Genomic DNA, 22,000 nt, shown 5'->3' on the forward strand with positions numbered 1-22,000 from the left:
AAGGGGGGATTGTAATACATATGGATTCAATAATGTACAATGCATAATACTACCCACACCATCATCACTTCATTGGAAATTCTGTTTAGAAGGTATTCAACAAACAGACATCAACATCACTGTCACTGAACAACAATCTTGCATATATTTCGCTAAACATGAAGAGGCAACAACTCCTGACTTTAATGAAATGTGATCTGATGACATGGCTTAAATCATACCATAATGATGAAGATATAAAACACCCTGGTATGACAACGGGGCTCGAAAAGTAGAAAATTGAATGAAAACTAATAATGTTAAGTTGGCAACTAGTGTCATTATTTTCATTGACAGTTAATATGCAACATCAAAGTTTCCACTGCTGTTCAAAGGCTACATAACTTTAAGAGTTCCTAAGGATTAGCTACAATTTATAACAATGGAAAACTCAAACCTGTTGCACACCAATTTTAGTATAGCTTTTAAATATCAAACAAATGTCTGGAATATGTACTTTTGAACTTATCTAGGAACGTTCAGAGAAAAACTAAGGATCAGGAATTGGGAATGTAGTGTAAAATCCTTTTAGTAGTTGCAATTGGGAACATTTTATCCAAAACCTCTTTAGTGGTTGTGATCTAAAAGTACTACAAGTTCTGAGAGAGAGAGAGAGAGAGAAATTGTTTTCTTTTCAGATATCAGAAAGGGACGATATAAAGTTTTTCAAAAGAAAAAATGGTGTAAAATAATCAATACCATGTTTGTCTCTACTGTTATCATATTATGCACTGCATTATGTACATTATTGAACTGTACACAGAAAAATATATCATATCTTAATTAAGATTATGCTCCTTATTGTGCAATATAAATTAACATATATAATGAAAAATAAGTTCCAAGCTAAATATGTAACAATATTATACCTATTTAGTACAGGGATACTTCATGGGAATTACCATACATGTATACACAAAACAAAATGACAAAACAGCAATATAAACATTATAAAATATAAATAAATGTGAATGGACAACAACAATGGAAAGGTTTTCAGGGAAAACAGAGGAGATGGGGAAAATGTAAATGATAGTAACCAAGAAACTGGACCAACAAAATCATCCGTTATCCAATTTCATTGCACATATACAGCATTCACAATACTCAAAACCTATGTGGAAAGCAATGGTATAAAAGACTACTATTTACAGACTGCTATTAACTTTATATACAGAGACAAAATAGCTACAAACTTTAGGTTGTGCTACTCGTCAACTTTGCTTTTGGCTTTTACAAAAAATGCAAGAGACCCTTAAAGAGGTTTATGCATTATAAAACGTAAAAAAAAAAAAATTTGAGGGAAAATCATATACAGTACATGTATGGGGCAAAATGAGCCCATTAACACATTATCAATCTACTTTTTAAAGGGTAGTTTTAGCTGCCAAGAAATAAAATGTAAATGTACCACTGTTAACAATGCTACTATTAGTTTATTACTCAAAAGACAAAAATATATATATGTATAAACTAAATCTTCAAAACATCCAAACACACATTTTGATGAAAACTACGGAGGAATTCTAAGCTAGTCACTAAACCATGATTGTGTAAACTTGCATTGAATAAAAAAAAGTTACAAATAATAAAAAAGGTCAGAACATCAATGATGCTTCACTGAGCAAATTTAACTTCATTTTACACTATGGTAAGACGTTCTTTGATACGGCATTTCTTCTCCAGGTGAAAGAACTGTTGGCTGACAACCTATTTATTGTACTAGAAGTTATGTAGGAGTTCTCAAAGGGACAAATGATTTGAAAAAGAAACCTTCTTTACTTCGAAGTGTCACCTACTCTTAACATTTAATATTATATAATGTGAGTCTCACCTTAGACTTGGCTGCCAAAACCCTTGGCTGGAGAAAAGGCCCAGGAAAAAAGATATTTTTTTCAGAAAATTTCATATCTCCAAAATCAATAAGCAGTTTGCTGCTCATGTGTCCAACAAAATAATGAAAATAGTTCAATATTCTAAACCTTGTTTTATCAATACTCTCAAATCAATAAAACTCAATTCCAATGGAATGAGTATATTACTAAAAACCTTTGGTGGTAGCATTTAAATTACTGATTCGTGACATAGATAGTACTTTAGTAAATTTAGGACATCCAAGATGTTGGATTTCTCGCCCTAAGATGCAAAGGTTGAGAAGAGAAAACCACAGAAATTTCTCTTTGTCCAAATAAAATACTAAAACTGCTTCCTCACAAAAATAGTTTTCTCACCCTTGATATACAATTATTGAAGTGCTTGGAAAACCAACCCTTGCAGGAATTACACAGTAAAAATCATGCTATGTCTCACTGAATTACAACATGAAACAGCAATGAAACACAATGGCTTTTGAAACAAATTTACAGGCAATGTATGAGAAAATTTTTTAAAAGCAACAGATAACTGTAGGGTATCTATTATCTAAGTATGGAAAAATAAATAGTTTGATAAATAATTAGTTGGATAAAAAGGATAAATGTCCCTAGGAAATCATTCAGCATTGGTGAAAACGTCTGTCTACCCCATAAACAATCATGATGATAATTATATTCCACAGTTCCAAATAAATTAAGACAGCAGAGGGAAAAATATTCAGACCTTATCACAAAAAGATTAACAGGTTAATTTTAGGCCACAGGTAATTCACAAAATAGCTGTATAAAAGAACCTGAACATCATACATGACAATACCATGAGTCCTTAAAAGGTGATTACCAACACTACCAAATGGACAAATATCTCTCCATTATTCTGAGAAAGCAAAACCACGAAAAATTTCCACCGATTCCAAGGTCAGACTCACAGTAGCCATAACTCCTGTTCACTTAGAATATTCACTGTCGCAGTGCGCAGGACAGCTCAAGTGACTTGATATTAAAAGATGAAGTTTTAATAGTCACTCTAGTAAATTATACATTAAATATAAATTTCATTCTCAGATAAAATGAAAGGGGGAAAAATTAAGGCTTTTGTTTTTCTTTTCCACTTTTTAAAAGAAAGGTAGGAATAAAATCCATCACAGAAAATTATCATGACATTCTTAACTTTTTGATTGATAACCGAGACAAAAACTACGACGCACCGCTAACAATCACCAAGAAAGATACTAAAGCACGCATTGCCTCATCTATTACTTCAAGGATTTCATTACCATTGCTTATCATTTGTGCAACTACTTGGGTAAAGGGGGAAATGCGTTGACAAGACAACAGTAAGAAATTGCTGTTAACAGAACAAAATAAGAAAAGACATTGTTTTCAAATACAATGATTTGGTCCTTCTCTGTCAAATATAAATGAATATCGCAACTTCCACTTACCATTCCAAATGTTTCCTCTCAAAAATCTAAAACACAAGATACGGGAAAATATTTTACTCATATTCTATCTTTATAAATTTAAAAGATTTTGGCACAAAAAATTGCACTGATATTCATATGCACACTTTTGACAATCATAAAACAATAATAATGGCAAATAACTTTTGTTGTCATACGTGCGTTTGCAAGGGAAGAAACCTGGAGATATCTCAAGTCTTTCTCAACAGTAAAATGTAATATAGGCAGGCACTACACGAATGAAGTACTAATCAACTATACAATATTTCTCCCACTTCAATATGAATAATGCAACTGCTTTTTCTGATCCTGTCCACAAGGAAGGCAACAAAACTAAGTCAGGCATTCCATTTCATTTGAATAAACAATAATGGGAGCAAAGTTTTACCGAGTAATATGAACAGAGGTTCCATAGCTAATAGTTAAGAGATAAAAAACAAGTCTTTGCGTAGAAACAAACGTGGCCACTACATTTTCATGTTAGGTCTCAAGCACACTACCTGAAAACCACAACCTTTCAAAGGAAGATATGGAGAGAGAGAGAGAAAAAAGCATTAAATATGCACAAACAAAATGTGCCTAAAAGTTTTCAGGAATATAATAATCAAATAAGTGAAATCAAAATAGACAACAATATAGAAGACTTTTTAGTTCTGAATTATTATGCATGAATCCAAAATTGCAAAAAGGTCAGGCACTGAAACCTGATATGTTACTCAGTGCCACTTTAGCTGTTATCACATCCTTTTACATGATCAAAAGTGTGCAATAAGAATGCAGTTTAAAGTTAATATATACATAATACAAGACTTCAAAATACATTAATGGACTAGGGAACAGTAATGGTCCTTTAAAAGAATTGCAATAAATTACTGATAACAACCTACATATAAGCTCTATCACATGAGTGACAGAATAAATAGTTACAGAAATAAACTAATAATAATAATAATAAGTATGCACACTTCCAAATAAGAGCAAAGCATGGACCACTTTATTAATATTGTTTATTCTTCATTCATTTCTAGACATGGGTGTTTTATTTATCAAAAGTTTCTTTTTCTTGAAATATACTAAAAAAACTTTTTGAGCCATTTTTAAGAAGCAAACTGATCTGCCTTAATTATAATATTTAGGAAAGGCAAAAGAGAAATATCCCTTATGTGTTGATACTCCCAAGACGCAAAGCTTGCCTTTCCCAAATGCTGACATAGTCGACAAGGACATGCTGTTGGAGTCTTCCCTAGCGACTCATTTTTTTTTAATATATGTTAACTGGACGCAACCTTGGCAGACACCCTACCTGCCGCCAGTGTAGCGTTTGGTCCGCACTTTAGGCACTTGGACGCCCACGTAAGAGCCAAGAGTACGTGTATGTGCACATGGCACTCTCATCCTCCCACTGGGGCAGGAGCCTCAGGAGTTGGCAGAGAAGAAAAACTATTATGTATTTCATATTACGTAGTGCCTGAGGGGACTTTTCTCTCCCATCCCCATTTGCTAAAATGAAAAATCAACATTCAAAAATTCGACTACTCCTTCTGACAGATTTCATGGGTCATCCTATAGTTTTATGAACACCTTACTGGTGGTCTAAAAGACAAGAGTTAAGAAAGAATAACTACATTACCTCTGGCTTTCAATTGCCAGTATAATCAGGACACTCAAAACATTTCCTACACGTTAGAGCGTGCCCTTTAGGAAGCTCTTCCTTGGCATGCAAATAATGAATTACTTTATTTAATATAGGTAACTCCATAATTGTAGTTGACCTTTGATAAAGAAGAAGACATTTGATACCTTGCTCTACTCTTACAATCTGCTATGCATCACAAAGTTCTACACTGCATTTGCCAGCAAATCAATTATGAAAAATGCATCTTACAAACAAGTGTAAATTTTATTAAAAAATAATGTAACTATATTTCTTAACTAAATAAGTTCCAGAAAAGCTACAAAGGTAAATTTGTTTGTGTTACTGGTATTCCAGCTGAAATTGATACAAACATATAAACAATCCACCAATGCAACAAGGTTACATACATTTGAGCTTTCAGTATCTTCTACTTTTAATGATAAAAATATACAAATACTTATCATTCCAGTGTGAAACATATTGCACTAAACTTGCTCCTAAAACACAAAACCTTTGGCATAAGAAGCAAAAACGGTTTCCTCTCCTCTCTTATACTTGCTTCCCACACATCACCACTTCCCCTTTGATGCAAATCTTTGTATGACTGGAAAGGCAAAAGGCGGCATCTTTACTGGAGTGACACACTTCAGATTCCATTTGGCCGATACTTCCCTATATACTGCATCAATAATGTTGTTTCTATCAAACACAGCAGAGGTAACTCACACTTTGTACAAAAAATTGTAAGAGCTTTCTACCTCTGCTGAACATCACACAAACTATCATTAGGGGGCACACCCCAGACCTCAAGATGGCATGACTGTCTATGTATCTACTCATCCCTTACACATTACAAACTGTAGTCCCAAGTGACGGCTTAAAAGTATCACAGACTTTGGGAGTAGCAGACAGATGGATCTAGACTTTGAAGCAACACACAGTGTAAAACAAACTGACATGATATGTAAAAAGCCCTACTGTTACACTACTATGCACAAGGTACTGAAATAAATATTTTGAACTTCGGATATTATGAGAAAAATACCACCTCTCATCTCACGACACCGAAGCCATTATATTGTGAAAAAGAAAAAAAACACATGGCCCAAACTAGTTACAAAGAATGAGTTGGAGACGCACGGATAAAAACCGAGCATCCGTTTTTTATTTTTTGTCAGCCACATAATTTCTAACTAGACCTGAATTTCTTTTATCATAAGATGTACGTATATGCTTTGTATTGACCTCCCATACCAAGGGTCATCTCAAGAGATTCTATTTTTCATTCTTATGCAAGAATATTCTTTAACATAAGTTTTCACCAATAAGAGATTCTCAAGTCTTCCCAAAAGCAGCCAAACAGAATGCTTCATTTAAAATCCTAAACAATTCTTCAGAACTTCACAAGTAGCATTACTCATCTTGTGTGTAAAGTTATAAGCATGATGTGTATTTGTGTTGCATGTTACTGACACAATCATGTTGAAGTTGAATGAATGAGTTTGTGTGTGTGCAGGTTTAGTATATATTTTAAATAGCAAAAAGTCAAAATATAATTTAAAAATTAATAAAAAAGAAACAATACAAATTCTGTACTAGTCTTATGTCATGCAGAATTCAAAAAGCTTGAGTTACTAGTTTATGTTTACAAAAATTTAATTTGTATCCTATTTCATGTATGGAAACTATACAGAGAACAATATATAGTCATACATAACTCATCAGGTAAGTAAAAATTTACATACAGCACAACCCTATTCACCATGTAGTCAAATAAAATCATAAAAGCCATAATTCTCTTCAGAGAGAGACTATCTCCATTTTTAATTCTCTTCATAGAGAGACTATCTCCATTTCTTTTAAGTTAAAACAATATTTATGTACTGTACTCTACTAAGCCATTTCAGTTACCACTGCCCTGTACACCATGAAGGCATTGATATGAAATCAATCAAGATTTAACACACACAATGTTAACACATACATGATAAACTTTTATCTAGTGGCTTTAAGATACAACTCAATCTTCTGATATTTTCTTACTATGAAACCAAGGCTGTTTCTCAACTGATTTGTACCAACAAAAGAGTTAACATTTAACTTTCACTTCTCTAAACTTATAAAAGAGAACACACAGTTCCACGAAAAACAAAAAGGGAAAAATAAACCCTTAAAATTATAAAATAATGAAAAAAGAGAAAAGCATTCTATACAATTACAGTATCTATAAAACAACTGAATAACAAACATGTTAAAGTCTATGTACAAACCATAAATGTCAACTGGATCTGTTGTAGCTATTATTAAAGGCAATAATGATGCTGACACAGCACCCATAGCTATAATTGTAACCATTATTAAATAAAGCTATTCTCTAACATATTGTGGAGTTTGTGGAGAAATAAATCCCATAAATAATACTATAATACATTGAAATAAATATATTCAATATTGAAAAGTGGCATTCTTCACTTGAAACAGAGCGCCACACTGCACTCTCTCATTTAGATGGTTACACTCACCTGACCCAAGGATATTTGAAGAACACCCAAAATAAACTCATTCCTGAGCATGGGGAATGCATCTCAACTTTTTATCAGTACATGTTTTATATGACTGGCCTAATTTTAGTCGAAGGGAAACATTGATTCTTTGACATAAATCCCTACTAAAATGATCAATTTTACCCCATCACTAATTTTTTCCAAAAGCAACTTGAAAGGTGGAATAGGAGTCGCAATTTTTTCCTAAGATGCCTGGGTAAACCATTTTATGTAATAATAATAATAATAATAATAATAATAATAATAATAATAATAATAATAATAATAATAATAATAATAATACAGGCATTCCCCGGGTTACAACGGTCTCGGCTTACGACGTTCCGAGGTTACGACGCTTTTCAATTATATTCATCAGAAATTATTTCCAGGGTTACGACGCATGTTCCAGGGTTACAATGCCTACAAACGCTGATCTGGCAGATGAAATATGAAACCAAAAATGCAAAATAATCAACATTTAAAGGTTTTTTTGATGAAAAATGCAAAAAGAATGCAGTTTACATAGTTTTGAATGCACCTAAAGCATTAAAAGTAAGGTTTTCTTAGGGTTTTTGACAATGTTCCGGCTTACGACACGCCTCAAGAACGGAACCCCCGTTGTAACCCGGGGATTGCCTGTAATGATAATAATAATAATAATAATAATATCTACAGAAAACAATGAGGGCTAATGTATTCCTAACCACTTTCACTATTGGTTTTACAGAGTCCTATTATGAATTTGTAAGATTATAATTCTTGTGGATGTACCCATACTCATAAACTGGATGGGCCACTGAGAGATAAAGTGCAAGTCTATTGATGTTGGTGGTTTCAAAATGCCACTTTTGATGAAAGTTGAAATCAATGCATGCCATTTTACTAAATTTCAAATGCATTTCTAATAAAAATTCTAATTGAGATAGTAACCATAGTTGCTAACAGCAACAAAAAGTCTAACCAAGTAAGTATTATACACAATTACTTTTAGAGCAATAAATACTGTCCACATCTATGGTCTGTTACTTCCCTAGCTAAAAAGATATGTTTAGATCTGAAAAGCAGAATTTGTGTCTTAATAATCAGTTGATAACTTATGGCAATCTTTTTAAATGCTATGTCTGGTATTGCAATGATATACTATAAACATAGTACTACGTAATGTGTTTCTGACAACTTGTGACAATTGCTTAAGTTGGTCATCTATTAACTTTTAATATTCTGAATTATTGTATATGCTTCAATAATACTTTGTAAAAGGGCTAATCTATGCTCTAAGATGTTCTTACTTGTTGGTGAATTTAAATACATACCTTCAACACATTTATAGGACTTTAACATATACAACATCTCATTCTCCAATATTTTAGTTGTGTAACCATCAATTCTGAGGATATAACAGAATCTCCAGTAATTTGACATCAGTAAAAGTGAAGTAAAATTCCTAAGATAAAATGTAAAGCTGAACTAAATATAATCATGAGCCATCACAGCATTAATAAGCTGCAATTTCTTGTCTGATCTCATCCGTAAAATCTAAGATCAAATACAGCCATTATAATTCAATAATATTAAAATGGGAATACATGTATGTACTGGGATATCAACTGTTTGAATGAGCTAAATAACCATACCGTTATAACTTGCAGATATGGAAAATCTTCCATAATTTCAAGAAAATAAGTGTCAAAAACTTGGTGAGAGCAATACCCAAGAAAAAAATAATCTTGAAAGAGCTCTTTTTGCTTCAATAATCCTTCATTTCACACATTCAAATAACCACACAGTTTTGATACTTTCATGACCCCTATTTCCTTTGTATTAGGTCTGGAAAAAGGGAACTGCAAATAGCAGTAGGATGACCAACCATACAATCAAGTAAACAAACATAAATTTGCCATTACGTATATGTACTGGATCACTGGGTTTCCTATTTCATTGATTCTTGGCATTCTGGTCATGATGAACAAATTCTCAAGTGGGCAGAAAATAAAACTGTTTTTGTTGGCATGTAGACTTTCCATTTTTCCACAAAATATTGTGGTGCACTTTTTTCAGTGACATGCATGCATCACCCTCAACAAACTTATCCCTTGCATGATTTCAACTCACATTTTTCTCTAGCATTGGAATACATTTGTTTGGATTTACGCTAGGTAAGACCAATGAGTTACCTATTCCATTACACTTATCAAGGAAATAAGAAAATTTTCAAATACACAAATACAAAGGATTCATGAACAAAATACCTGTGTTTTCATTAAAATCTGCTCGCAAAAAGCAAACAGAGATATGCTGATCTGCTATGTAACTCCTATACATTGGACCCCACCCATTCATGGTTCTGGATTTGCAGCTTCACCTATTTGTGAATTTTCTGTAGAATGTTAATCCACATATTCGTAAAAAATTTGGCAATTCACACAATTTTTCATAGCGAAATATTCACTAATTACAGCAGTACCTCATTTGTCGAACATTGTTTTTCGATGGAAATTTTTGAAGAAATGTAGCCATTTATTGAACAAATACTGGTACTCATATTTCGACCCGACCAACTCTCTTGTTTATAGAGGAAGTCCCTGGTTATTGGCGGACTCAGTTTTCTGGGGCTTGCCTGGCACCATAAAATTGGAAATTTATGGCGCCATACTGGGACGAGTTCCAGTTATCGGCGCCATAAGGCACCTTATGCTGCCATAAGGGTGCTTATGGTGCCGATATCCGGTTATCCCTTGCATTGTTTGTTTACCGCCCTCCTTGTGAAAAGGTATTTTATGTCTCTTCCCTTTTCTGACTTGAACTCTTCTGACTTGCACTCTTTACTTTTTACTTACTATTTGTCTGCAAAATCCTCATGTTTATTTTAATTTCTGCTATTTGCCAACAGTAAATAGATGTGCTGTGACATAATTAATCTCCTTCTTGCACTCAAGACCCAAGTGTGAACACGCTGACAACACAATACTCTCTCTCTCTCTCTCTCTCTCTCTCTCTCTTCTCTTCATCTCTCTCTCTCTTCGATCTCTCTCTCTCTCTCTCTCTCTCTCTCAATCTTCACCTGCTGCAACCATTTTGGTTTCCTCAAGAGGTTCCCATCTCTCCCACTCAATCCCAGCCAACTGTGCGCCACTTTCACCAAACAGTTCATAAATGGTACATGGAACTCTTATACTCAACTTTTGAACACATTAATAATAGAAAAAATGTGAAAAGTGGGACTTTTTGATGGGCTGGAATGTATCATCCCGATTCCCTTTATTTCTAATGGGGATATTTGTTTCATATCTCAAACAAATTGCATTTCGACTACCCTTCCGGAAAGGATTATGTTTGAAGTCTGAGGTAATACTATAATGTGTTTTTATATTATTTTTGTGACTAAATACCTTTTTCATGATAAAACTATTAAAATATTCAGGTATAAGCATTTTTTGGTGTTTGAACTATCAAAATACGTAGTTACTATAAACATTTTTCAAGGGTGTCAAGTATTCGCAGATTTCAGCTATTTGCAGGGGGTTAACTGCATCCTTTATTCTTCCATACATACTTGTACCCCATTCCTCTCTCTAGTTTAAAATCCTTGTTTGTTATCAATAGTTTACTTAAAATTGTCTACACAAAGAGCTTACATACCTTTATCTTACAACTTTTCAAGGCACGACCAGGTAATATACCTCCTGTCAAAGTATCTGACAAAATTTCCATCATAATAAAACCTTATCAAATACCCAATTTCATACTTTAACCTAGAAGCGGAGAGCATTACTTCATAGGCAAAATCTTAACACTTTCATATACAATTGACCTAATAGTATGCAAAATTACCCTACGCCCTCCCTACCTGACTGACGTAACTTTACGTAAAATTTGCCAAAATTTTTATACGTGTGGTAGGGGTAAATTTTTTTTAGTTTCTGACAAGTAGCGTTTTCCATAGGCTAGATCATACCTTGGACCGTGTAACTCGGGTATCAATACACCAGCCAAGTAGTTCCTGTAATGCGCATACTCAAATCCCTGGCATAGTAAAATTCTCACAATGAAATCAGCTGATCCCACCCACACTTTGCTCTCTGTGACCACAAGTGTGTTTGTTTACATAGTGACGTCACGAGAGAACAATTTTACTATATGCATTCGCAAAGTTTTTATGGTAAAAGTAGCATTAGTGCATCCCATAAGTGACGTTTAGATTTTAGGCAGGGCTCTGAATCTCCAGAAGATGCCAAGATAAGGAGGCTGCTAATGGATTATGACTTTTCTTGGAAAGCTCGTAGGATTAACCAAGCAAGCCATGGAACTGCTTCATCTGTTATAGCTTTTGAGCTACGAGCGATAATGTTGACATCAGTAAATTTTTTTTTGTTTTGATCAACTTATAACATCAAAATGAAACTGTTGCCGTTACCAAAGCCATTTTTCTTAACTCTCCCTTTATTCTTCAATTTTTTCTCTACATTTTCATATATTTACAAAGTAATTTCTATGAAAAATTAACCAAGATAGGGCTCTTCCAAAAAAATTTTTTTTCTAGCAATAATTCTCACCATACGCAGGCCAGAGCGCTCTGTTTCTTATCCTCTTTTCTATCGATTTTTTCACCAACTGGATTTATTAGTTTTTCATTGTTTTATATGTCAATATTTAGAGAATTGTGTTGGCTTCCTCATAAAAAATAATTCAATCGCCTAACTGTTACAGCTTTTCAGCAACGAACGATAATGTTGAAGAGGGTAACATTTTTTTTGTTTCGATCAACTTATAACATCAAACTGAAACTGTTGCCATTACCAAAGCCATTTTTCTTGACTCTTACTTTATTCCTCAATCTTTCCTCTACATTTGCGTATATTTACAAAGTAATTTCTATGAAAAATAACCAAGATAGGGCTCTTAAAAAAAATAAAATTTCTAGCGATAATTCACCATACACTGGGCAGAGCACTCTATTTCTTACCCTCTTTTTTTATCAATTTTTTCACCAACTGGACTTATTCGTTTTGCATTGTTTTATATGTCGATATTTAGAGAATTATGTAAGCTTTCTTATAATAAATAATTCATTTGCCTGACTTTCATAGTTTTTGGGTTACGAACAAAAATATAAAAATAAGTAAAGATTTTTTTTTCGTTAAATAAATCACATTTTTTCGTATTTAGAGGGCTGGGACTCTTATTCTGACTATTCCACCATAAAATATAAACATTTAGAAAAAAAGGACAGCAAAATGAACGTTGTTGGCATAAAATTTCTAGTTTTGCTGAATTTTCGAAAGTTATTTTTTCGCACTGTCGAGCGCTCCCAGACAACTTGGGTCTCAGGTAGGCTCAGTGCTCAAACTATACAGATAGGAAAGTGTTAGGTAGTTTAACCAGACTGTTGAGTACACAATTTCATTGGGCTGAAATAAAATTTATATTCATCTAATATTATGTAAATAATGGTTATTTGTATTCATCCCGAACATTTATTTTCAACTTAGAATGCCTACCTGAAAAGTCTTGCATGTGTATGTAACTAATTGAAACTTATATAACTGTAATCCAAAAAGATTTTCTGAGTTTTCTACCTCCAAAATTACAGATTTTCAATATACATTCATACTTAACTCATAATACCTGGAGTGAAAACTGCAAAAGAATATGCTTGTAAAATACACATACACACACACACACACATAAGGGTAAAAATTCCATTCTAACTCAAAAAAATTTGAGATACTATACTGAAGAGTCTGCTTTTGTATTTTTCTTGCTCTTGACCTGAATAATGAGCAGACTGTCCTGAACAACTTAAAACCCTTACTAAGCTTTTAAAAAACGATCTAATGTGTAAAGAGTCATACCTAATTTTCTAACTATTGATTTAATAATCATGAGTCAATCACTCACTGTCCACAGAAAGGACTGAGGAAACATGATCCATTCAATATATCTTTTCAGGGGACTATCAATACATAAAAAACATTATTACACTATAATACTCTCTTGTTTTGAAACAAATTAGTATCAAGATAAAAACCAACCAAACACAGGCATGAGTTCACTACCATGAACATACAGATAACACTTTGGTACAAAATTATCACTACTTTTATAAGCACTCTGTATGGCTGTATTGAGATTCATGGTGCTTATGCTGTGGCATACTATCTCAAATTACATTTTACCAAACCACTTTTGAGATGGCACAAAAAAAGATAACCCAATAAAGTTTGAATAATGGCCCTGGATACATAAATAACAACTATCATCCATGAGTTTCCCGTTTTGATCAGTTGATTGTAATGTGAGGTATACATTCACTTGTGGCTACTGCACTGTGGGCCTAGGGGTTTTTATAAAAGGCATTCTTTCCAATATACTCTGCACAGCAGAGCTAGGACTTCCGTGGAGGTGCGGTTTGAGCTGGCACACATAAAATACTGCAAAAAAAAAAAAAAAAAAAAAAAAAAAAAAAAAGTTCCTGATGTACATCAGTTTCAGTGACTTACCACATCACTAGCACTATTACCAATAATGCTGCTCATAATTATTACATATAAATATCACATAAGCTTATGCAGAAAAACATAATTTATATGAATCTTAAGTTAATGTCTTATCAACTCTGAAATATGTGGCAGATATTAAATTTTTTTACAAGACAAAAAAAAAAAAATGGAAATCTGAGAACCTTCCAATATGAGAGATTATGCAAAACATGCTTCTTCAGGTTCCACTCCTTAATTCCGCAGTCATTAATGATGAGTAAATGTTCACTGTCTCACAATGAATTACCAATTTGTTACAAAATAACTTCTGGATTAACACGAACTATTAGGCAGTGATGGAAAGCGTGTTAAACCCAAGACTCGTTTCAAAGAGGTTTAATTACGGTCTTGTACTAACAATAAGGGTTTTCCTATTCAGCACTCAATGCCTGAAGATTTTTACGAAAATTACCTTTACGCATTTCAGCAGATGCTAACACACAGAATAAAAAAGCAATAACACCCCGCGTTATTCAAAACATGGGAGTGCGTGGTCTAGTTGGAGGTGAATGACGAGTCTGGTGGTAATGGCGATGACTGTGACTGCGGTAATGTAAGGAGTGGAAAGGCTGATGTCAGAGAAATAACGGTGGCATAGTTGTAGCATGATGTCGTGTGGTGGTGGCAGTGGTGGAGTGAGGTCGAAGAGGTGGGGTGCATGGTGAGCGGGGTAAGGGGCCCCCATATGTGTGGTGACCAGACATGGGAGGTGGTGGGGTCAGATGAGGAGGCAAGCGACGTCTCCTGCTTGAACGTCGGCGATGAGAACCACCAAGGGTGAGGTGAGAACCAACCTATTACAAGATAAATATAATTAATCACGAAAGAAAAAATTACCTTTTCAATCACATCTCTCTTTACCTTCATATTCCAACATGGAATTTAACTCTTGAATCTTAAAGTAGTTTTATATTAATATTTCAATTAACAAACACCTATAAACAAACATGTAATGTGCATTGGTATACTGAACAGTATATATTTTATATAAACTGCCTAAAATATGTAAATTTTTAGGTCTATTCTTTTCATTAAAAACAATAACTTTTATTTTCCATTAAAATATCAAACAAGTTTTTCTTTCAATTGCTTTTAAAACCCACAACTAATTTTTTTCCGAAAACTTCCATGTACCCCACGATGAACAAATATTCAATGGTTAAGTCAGAACACAGACAACCTTTCCCACCCCCATTCCACTTACTAAATACACTTTAAGGAAACTTACCTGGTGGTGGGAACCATCTCCAAGATCCAAAGACATCTGTGTTACTTCTAAATCTTCCAGGCCTTCAGAACTTCCCAAGTTCCTACTATCCAAGGTGCTGCTCAAGTGAAGTTGTGAAAGTGATGAGGAAGCCAGAGCTACATCTGGCATGACATCACTCAGGTGACCCTCATCACTCTGAGATAGAAGATATGGAAATAATAAATAACATCACCTTCATACATATATACTGACATAAGTAAACCAATCAACTAAAACTTTGTGATAACCAATCAAGTTTATATAAGTACTTAAATGTCTGAGGTTGATAAAAAAATTAAGAAAACAAACTACCACCCTGTATGTGTGAATACTGTATAAAAATGGACCACAGTATAGTACTGCACTGTACACGTTATATTTCATTTATGGTGTCCGGGTGGGTCCAACTACAGGTACAGTGGAACTTCTACATACGGAAGTCCCTACGTATGAAAAATTCAGGTTATGAAAGCAAAGACAAAGATTTTTTTGCTTCTGTGTAGGAAAATAATTCATGTTGCACTAGGGTAAAGTCCGAGAGCAATTTTAAAACTGGCGCCACCAACTCAGTAGACTCGCCACCATCTTCCCGCTCTCCCATTGGTTCCTGATGCTAGTCACCGCCGTAAGATCCTGCTCTCCTATTGGTCAGCATCTGTCCCATCGTGCCTCTATGTAAAGGCGTTCCTTGACCAGGATTTCGTTCGTTTACATATATTTAGTTTGTTAACATAAATTCATTTTAGTGATTTCACTTTCGTCGTACTGTAAGTTACTTTATCATGTTGTGTGTGAACTTAATGACTTACGTTATTAGCCATGGGTCCCAAGAATGTTGCTGAAGTTCATGGAAAGACGAGGATGTTTTCTATGGAGACGAAGATGGAGATAATCAAGAAGTGTTAATGTGTTTTGTAAAGTTTAATTTTAATGTTTTCTGCCATTTTTTAATGTGTTTCTTAAAGTTAAGTGTTCATGTTTTCTGCCGTTTGTCCTCCCCTCTGTCACCACTTTCGGACATCACCTCACTCGAAAGGTAAGGTTCCACATTTTACTACATACGTACGTACATGTGTACACAGTATTTCTTGTACCTTGTCCACTAATACACTTTATTTACAGGTACAGTAACGGTTAGGTTAAGTATTGAATGGTCCAAATTGTTGTATTTCATTGTTTATTGGTCAATTTATCTTTATTATAAAAATTACTGTGGTGTTTTTGTAGGGCTTGGAACGAATTAGGCAATTTACATGTAAAACGTAGTTCTAGATACAAAAAAATCAGGTTACGAAGGCCGCTTCGGAACGGATTAATTTCGTAACCTGAGGCATTACTGTAGTCCTCATCTAAAGACTACTCATTTTACAACAACTTGGAATTACGACGGCAACATGGAGAGAGAAAAAACCATAAAATGAAAATAAAAATATTGGGAATGGTGGCCAAGAGAAAGGTTATTCAGTGCCAATAATCTAGCCTAGCCTAGGTTTTGAAAACCTTAAAATCTATGGCTAAAACAATAAATAAGGCTTTAATATATGTACTTTGTAAATAAAAGCTATACAGTTGAACTTCTTTAAATGGGCATTCTATTGTCCCAATAGTTTGGCTTGATTCAGCCACTATTAGTTCATTGCATGGCAAACAGGGTGGTGCCACGAATTGTTTACAACTTCAAGAGAGCAAAAATTATGCCATATTTCCCTTGTTTTTATGATAATAATTCTTAGTAATGAAAAGAGAATGTGTGGAGTTAAATTTTTTTTAATATTAACTTGAAAATAAATATATTTTGTTAAATATTCCACTTGAGAAGTCTCTACTGTGAGGACTAGACAGAGAGGCAGGTAAAGCAGTGCAGTACTAACTTTATTACAGGTATGGAAGGTTTATAAGTACAGTGTGTGGACGGATATGTAGTACCCGACCAGCAAGAGAGAGAAAACTGGGTTGGAGCAAGCTGATTTGTGTTTTCTCAGTGTCATAATTATACTGATAATATTGGCTACAAACATTGAATATATGTGAATTATACATCACCAGCCAAGGCCGGAGAATGCTCTACAGGACGGTATAAGGAACGTGGCTATGATAATTACATACAAAATATACGGCCCTAAGTCTGTGAGACCATACCACAACCTAATCTTCGACTTGTCCTCTCCACTCTATACACTCACCCTGTATCTCATTACATCTCGGATAGTCCCTTCCCCATTTCACCTCCAAAAGTTTACCTTCTGATCTGTCCACTTTTTATCAATCATGCTCTGCTACCCAATAAATTTCTTTCTAGCTTAACCCGTCCAAAATGCTACTATTATGCAACCTATTCACCTGCTCACATTGCCCTTCTTTTATAATCCAACCTATGACCACAACAAACCACAAAAAAGGCTTACAACCCATAACCTACAACCTAAACATAGGAAACCTCTCGTTAACCAAACAAAACATCTTACTGGTCCGAACTCCACTGTTTACATCTTTTGCCTCCTGCTATTCGGCTATTCGGTGTCCTGACGTCACATCCTATGATGTCATAATAACAATGGTTGCACTTTTAAAAAGAATGAATGTTTTTCTATAAAAAACATAGAATATGTAATAAAATCAAAGACATAGTACTGTTTATAAACTTATTAAATGAATAATGCCCATTCAATTTCACTAATGCAGAAATTAAAAATAACAATGATTAACCCCTTCCTTACTGACAGTTTGTTTTGGGGTACACGGTACCACCATTCAAGACTATTGCATGGTACCTTACAAGAAGGTGGTATGTACATACTACCACCCATCCACTTCTCAGTTCTAGAATTTTTATGATGCAGTAATTTTGGTTTGAACGGTTTGGTGCATAACAAACAGCACTGGAGTGCTCGCGAAGGTGGTACACACTACCAAGCATACGGTAAAGCAAAACAAACATTATTGCTGGCTACCTAGATCCAGACATTTAGAAATATACTGTGTATACATATATGCACACATACACATTCATATATATAGATGATAAAAACTTTAGTACAGTGGTACCTCGAGATACGAAATTAATCCATTTCGAGGCGGCCTTCGTATCATGAGTTTTTCGTATCTTGAACCGCATTTTACATGTAAAACGCCTAATCTGTTCCAAGCCCTACAAAAACACCCCAGTAAATTAAATTTCCATGCTTACAACACATGTTCTAGGGTTACGCCGCCGATCCGACGGAAGAAATATGACTCCAAAAAGGCAAAATACTGTATATACTTGAGTAATATTCAATTGCATGTAATGTTCAACCCCATTTTTACTGCATATATTAGTACTTTAGCATATGTCCCTTAGCAATAAGCCTAGCCTATGTTAGCAGTTGCTACTGTAGCCTAGTCTATGATTCTGACATCTAAACCTCAGAAGCTAAAAGCTTAGAATATGCCAATAAAATGTATAAATAATCAGGATGTACTCATTTCAAATAATTATTAATTAATCATTAACTATAATACACACACACACACACACACAAAAAAAACTTCCAATCGTTTGTTTACATTCATCTCTTAAGAGTACCGAACGATCGCCAAGCAATCACTTTAACTAGCACACAGTAAGTCATAAATTTTCATTAGTATCTCTCTTCAACTAATGAAACTACCAAACAGTATAATAACCATTCATTTCTATTCTTTCTATCTTTACCTAATGAATATAATGAGTTACTGACAGCTTTAATGAAACATATACGTAATATTGAAACAGAAGAAGAATTCTAGAAAATACATATTTGTTGGCTTCGATGATAGCAGTCTGATTTATTTTATATTTCATGATATCTAATTCACAATTTTTTATTAAATGTATTGCATCTACTCATTTCAAATAATTATTAAGTAACCATTAACTATAATAAACAACCCAAAAAAAAAAAAAAAAAAAAAAAAAAAAAAAAAAAAAAGAAGCTTCCAAACTTCTGTTTACATCCAGCACTTACGAGTACCGAACGATCGCCAAGCAATCACTTTTTGCTAGCACACAGTAAGCCATAAATTTTCATTATCTCTTTTCAACTACTGAAACAAACAAACAGTATAATAACCATTCATTTCTATTCTAATGTTTTTTTTTAATTAAATGTACTGCATGAATAAGTTTTTCAATTTACAGCATCCTTTTACCAATAGAATACATAGAGAACAAGGGGTAGATGCTGACCAATAGGAGAGCAGGATCTTATAAAGTGACTAGCATCAGGAACCAATGGGAGAGCGGGAGGATGGTGGCAAGTTTACTCTGTTGGCGGCGTGCGAGTTTTAAAATTGTTCTCGGTGGTCCGGGCGAATCTCAGGACTTTACAGCAACAACCTTTCGTAACTTTAACTATTTTCGTATGTAGAGCCAAAAAATCTTCGCATTTGTTTTCGTATCTCGAGTTTTTCGTAAGTTGAGCCTTTCGTATGTCGAGGTACCTCTGTATTTGGAAAAAATTGTAACCTCTCTCTGAAACAGATGAGTCACATGGCAACACTCATGTGTGGTATCGAGTGTAGTGACTTAAGAGGAAGGGAAGATAGGGTGTCATTTCACCTTGCGCTTCTGGGTAGTAACTATCAAATGCATTGTATGCTCTGATGAGTTGTTTATTACAATTATAAGTGAAAAACTTGGAAATTTGAGTCAAAGCTGGATCTATCCTCTTCAAAAACCAAATTTGCCTACAATTTTGCTGTCTGGTGGGCAAGATAGCAAATGGCCCTACCTCCAGATAGCATCAGCCCCTTGAATGTAGCTTCCTCCTCAGGGTTTCTCAAGACCATAGTAGACGAGGAACTGATCCTGGACCCAAGAGACTCCCTGGAATGCTGCCATGGCAGCCAACTCCAGTGCTGCTGACTCCTATTTGGTCAGGAGTGGCCTCTCTAAGGGCATGTAGAAACGCTTCTGACATGGGAGAGGGGGAGGAAGTATCTTGAACAATGTGAGTTTTCCTTGCCAGATCTGAGAGAACTCACTTGGTCTAGAGCCCCTTTGGCAATATCAGACCATGGTAGGCCCTAAGAAGCTTTGGGTTCCTTCTGCAGTCCCCAGAAAGCTTTGAGGGCAGATGGACAATCCATGGAAATGGCCAAGGTCTCTTCCCAAAGATCGTTATAATGACGAATCAGTTTCACACTATCAACACAGGTCCTCTAGTTGGGGATTGTCCATGTCCTGGGGAAGAAGACCCTTAGGCCTTCCAGGTCACGGTCATACCAGGCTACTCTCTCGGCAGAACCTCTTCAGATCCCCCTGAGGCCCTCTCCACCACTTGAGCATATGACTGTTCCAATCCTAGAACTGAGCCAGGAGGGATAAGCACTTGTTGTGGGGCTGGGTTGGGAAGAAGCCTTTCAATTACAAACCCTATATGAGTCGGCTCCTGGTATAACCTCAGGAAGTTGAAGGGACAAGTGAGAAGGGTCTAGCACTCTTCACAGACCTGCGGGAGGCTGAAGCTCCACCAGGAGAGGACAGCCGTGAGCGACTGTCAACCCACAGTAACAACTGCTGGACGGGTCTGGCAGAGTGGACCTGTTCCCGCAAACACGAAAGGGGGTTATCCAGAAGACGAGCAACAGTCTTCTTTGAGGCCAGGTCCTCTACAAGTGAAGAAGACTGGACAAGGGACCTCCTTGTAGCTTTCCCAGGTGAGTGGACCTGCGGGGCACCTTTACCTTTTCAGGACCCTGGCACTGTTTCCATGCTGGAACAGGCATGGGGTGAGGCAGTGCCTAAATGCTGTGGGCTCACTCCGTCCCGATGGGAAGCGTCACAGTCCATGGACCGCAAGCACTCACCAGTGTCACAGGAGTCCTTGGACTGGTATCTGTGAAACAGGGTTTCGTAGAAACCCATGCACCTTTGGTGACATGGGTGTCCGTGGAGCCCTGTGAAGCTGAGGAAGGCTCTTTAACGGCCCTGGAAGGAGACTTCCTGGTATCAGTACTGGTGACATAGGTGTTTGGAACCACACTGTGGTTCTCAGTGGAGACCCATGCACCTATTGCTCCTGCATCACAAGAGTCCAGAGAGCCCCATGCAGCAGTTCCCATATACAGACACATTGGAGAGCAATAGAGAGATCTTTGGGCCTCTTCCATGAAAGAAGACTGACCGTGCGAAGGCCTTCGGGCCTTCTTACACTAGAGAGAAGCGACCTCCTCCTTCCTCCAATCTGTCCACATACAGGGACCTTGAGAAGAGGAGGAGACATTGACACAACGAAGACAACAACAATGAGGACAATTGACAAGGACTCTTCTTAGACCTCTTCTTGCTGTTGAGTTGATACTTCTCAACTAAGGCTTGAAGGAGAACATCCCCTGGAAGAAGGATGTTGGAGGAAGCAAGGAGGTCAACGGGATCAAAGCAAAATGAGTGACAGTGGGAAGCACAGCTATAGCTGTGGTCCCAATCTAAATTACAACTGTGGCCATAATCATGGTTGGTTTGTTTGTATGGTGTTTTTACGTTGCATGGGACCAGTGATTATTCAGCAACAGGACCAATGGCTTTATGTGACTTCCGAACCACGTCGAGAGTGAACTTCTATCACCAGAAATACACATCTCTCACTCCTCAATGGAATGGCCGAGAATCGAGCCCGCGACCACCGAGGTGGG

The 22,000-nt window shown here is 35.6% G+C and overlaps 1 protein-coding gene and 1 long non-coding RNA gene across 4 annotated transcripts in view; one reads left to right on the forward strand and one right to left on the reverse strand.

The window, feature by feature from the left end:
• The window catches only part of LOC135215301 (uncharacterized), a 61,861-nt gene that overhangs the window by 6,651 nt on the left and 33,210 nt on the right, over positions 1-22,000 (forward strand). The window lies entirely within an intron of this gene.
• Positions 14,071-22,000, reverse strand: part of LOC135215300 (BTB/POZ domain-containing protein 7-like) — a 295,047-nt gene continuing 287,117 nt past the window's right edge. For all 3 annotated transcript variants that reach the window (XM_064249859.1, XM_064249857.1, XM_064249858.1), the window contains 2 exons: positions 15,326-15,502; positions 14,071-14,891 (listed from right to left, as the gene is read on the reverse strand). In XM_064249859.1, coding sequence (XP_064105929.1) covers positions 14,673-14,891; positions 15,326-15,502 — 396 coding nt within the window. In that variant the 3' untranslated portion in view covers positions 14,071-14,672. The remainder of the gene's footprint in view (positions 14,892-15,325; positions 15,503-22,000) is intronic.

Source organism: Macrobrachium nipponense, chromosome 5 (genome assembly GCF_015104395.2).
Source record: "Macrobrachium nipponense isolate FS-2020 chromosome 5, ASM1510439v2, whole genome shotgun sequence".
NCBI classification, from domain to species: domain Eukaryota; kingdom Metazoa; phylum Arthropoda; class Malacostraca; order Decapoda; family Palaemonidae; genus Macrobrachium; species Macrobrachium nipponense.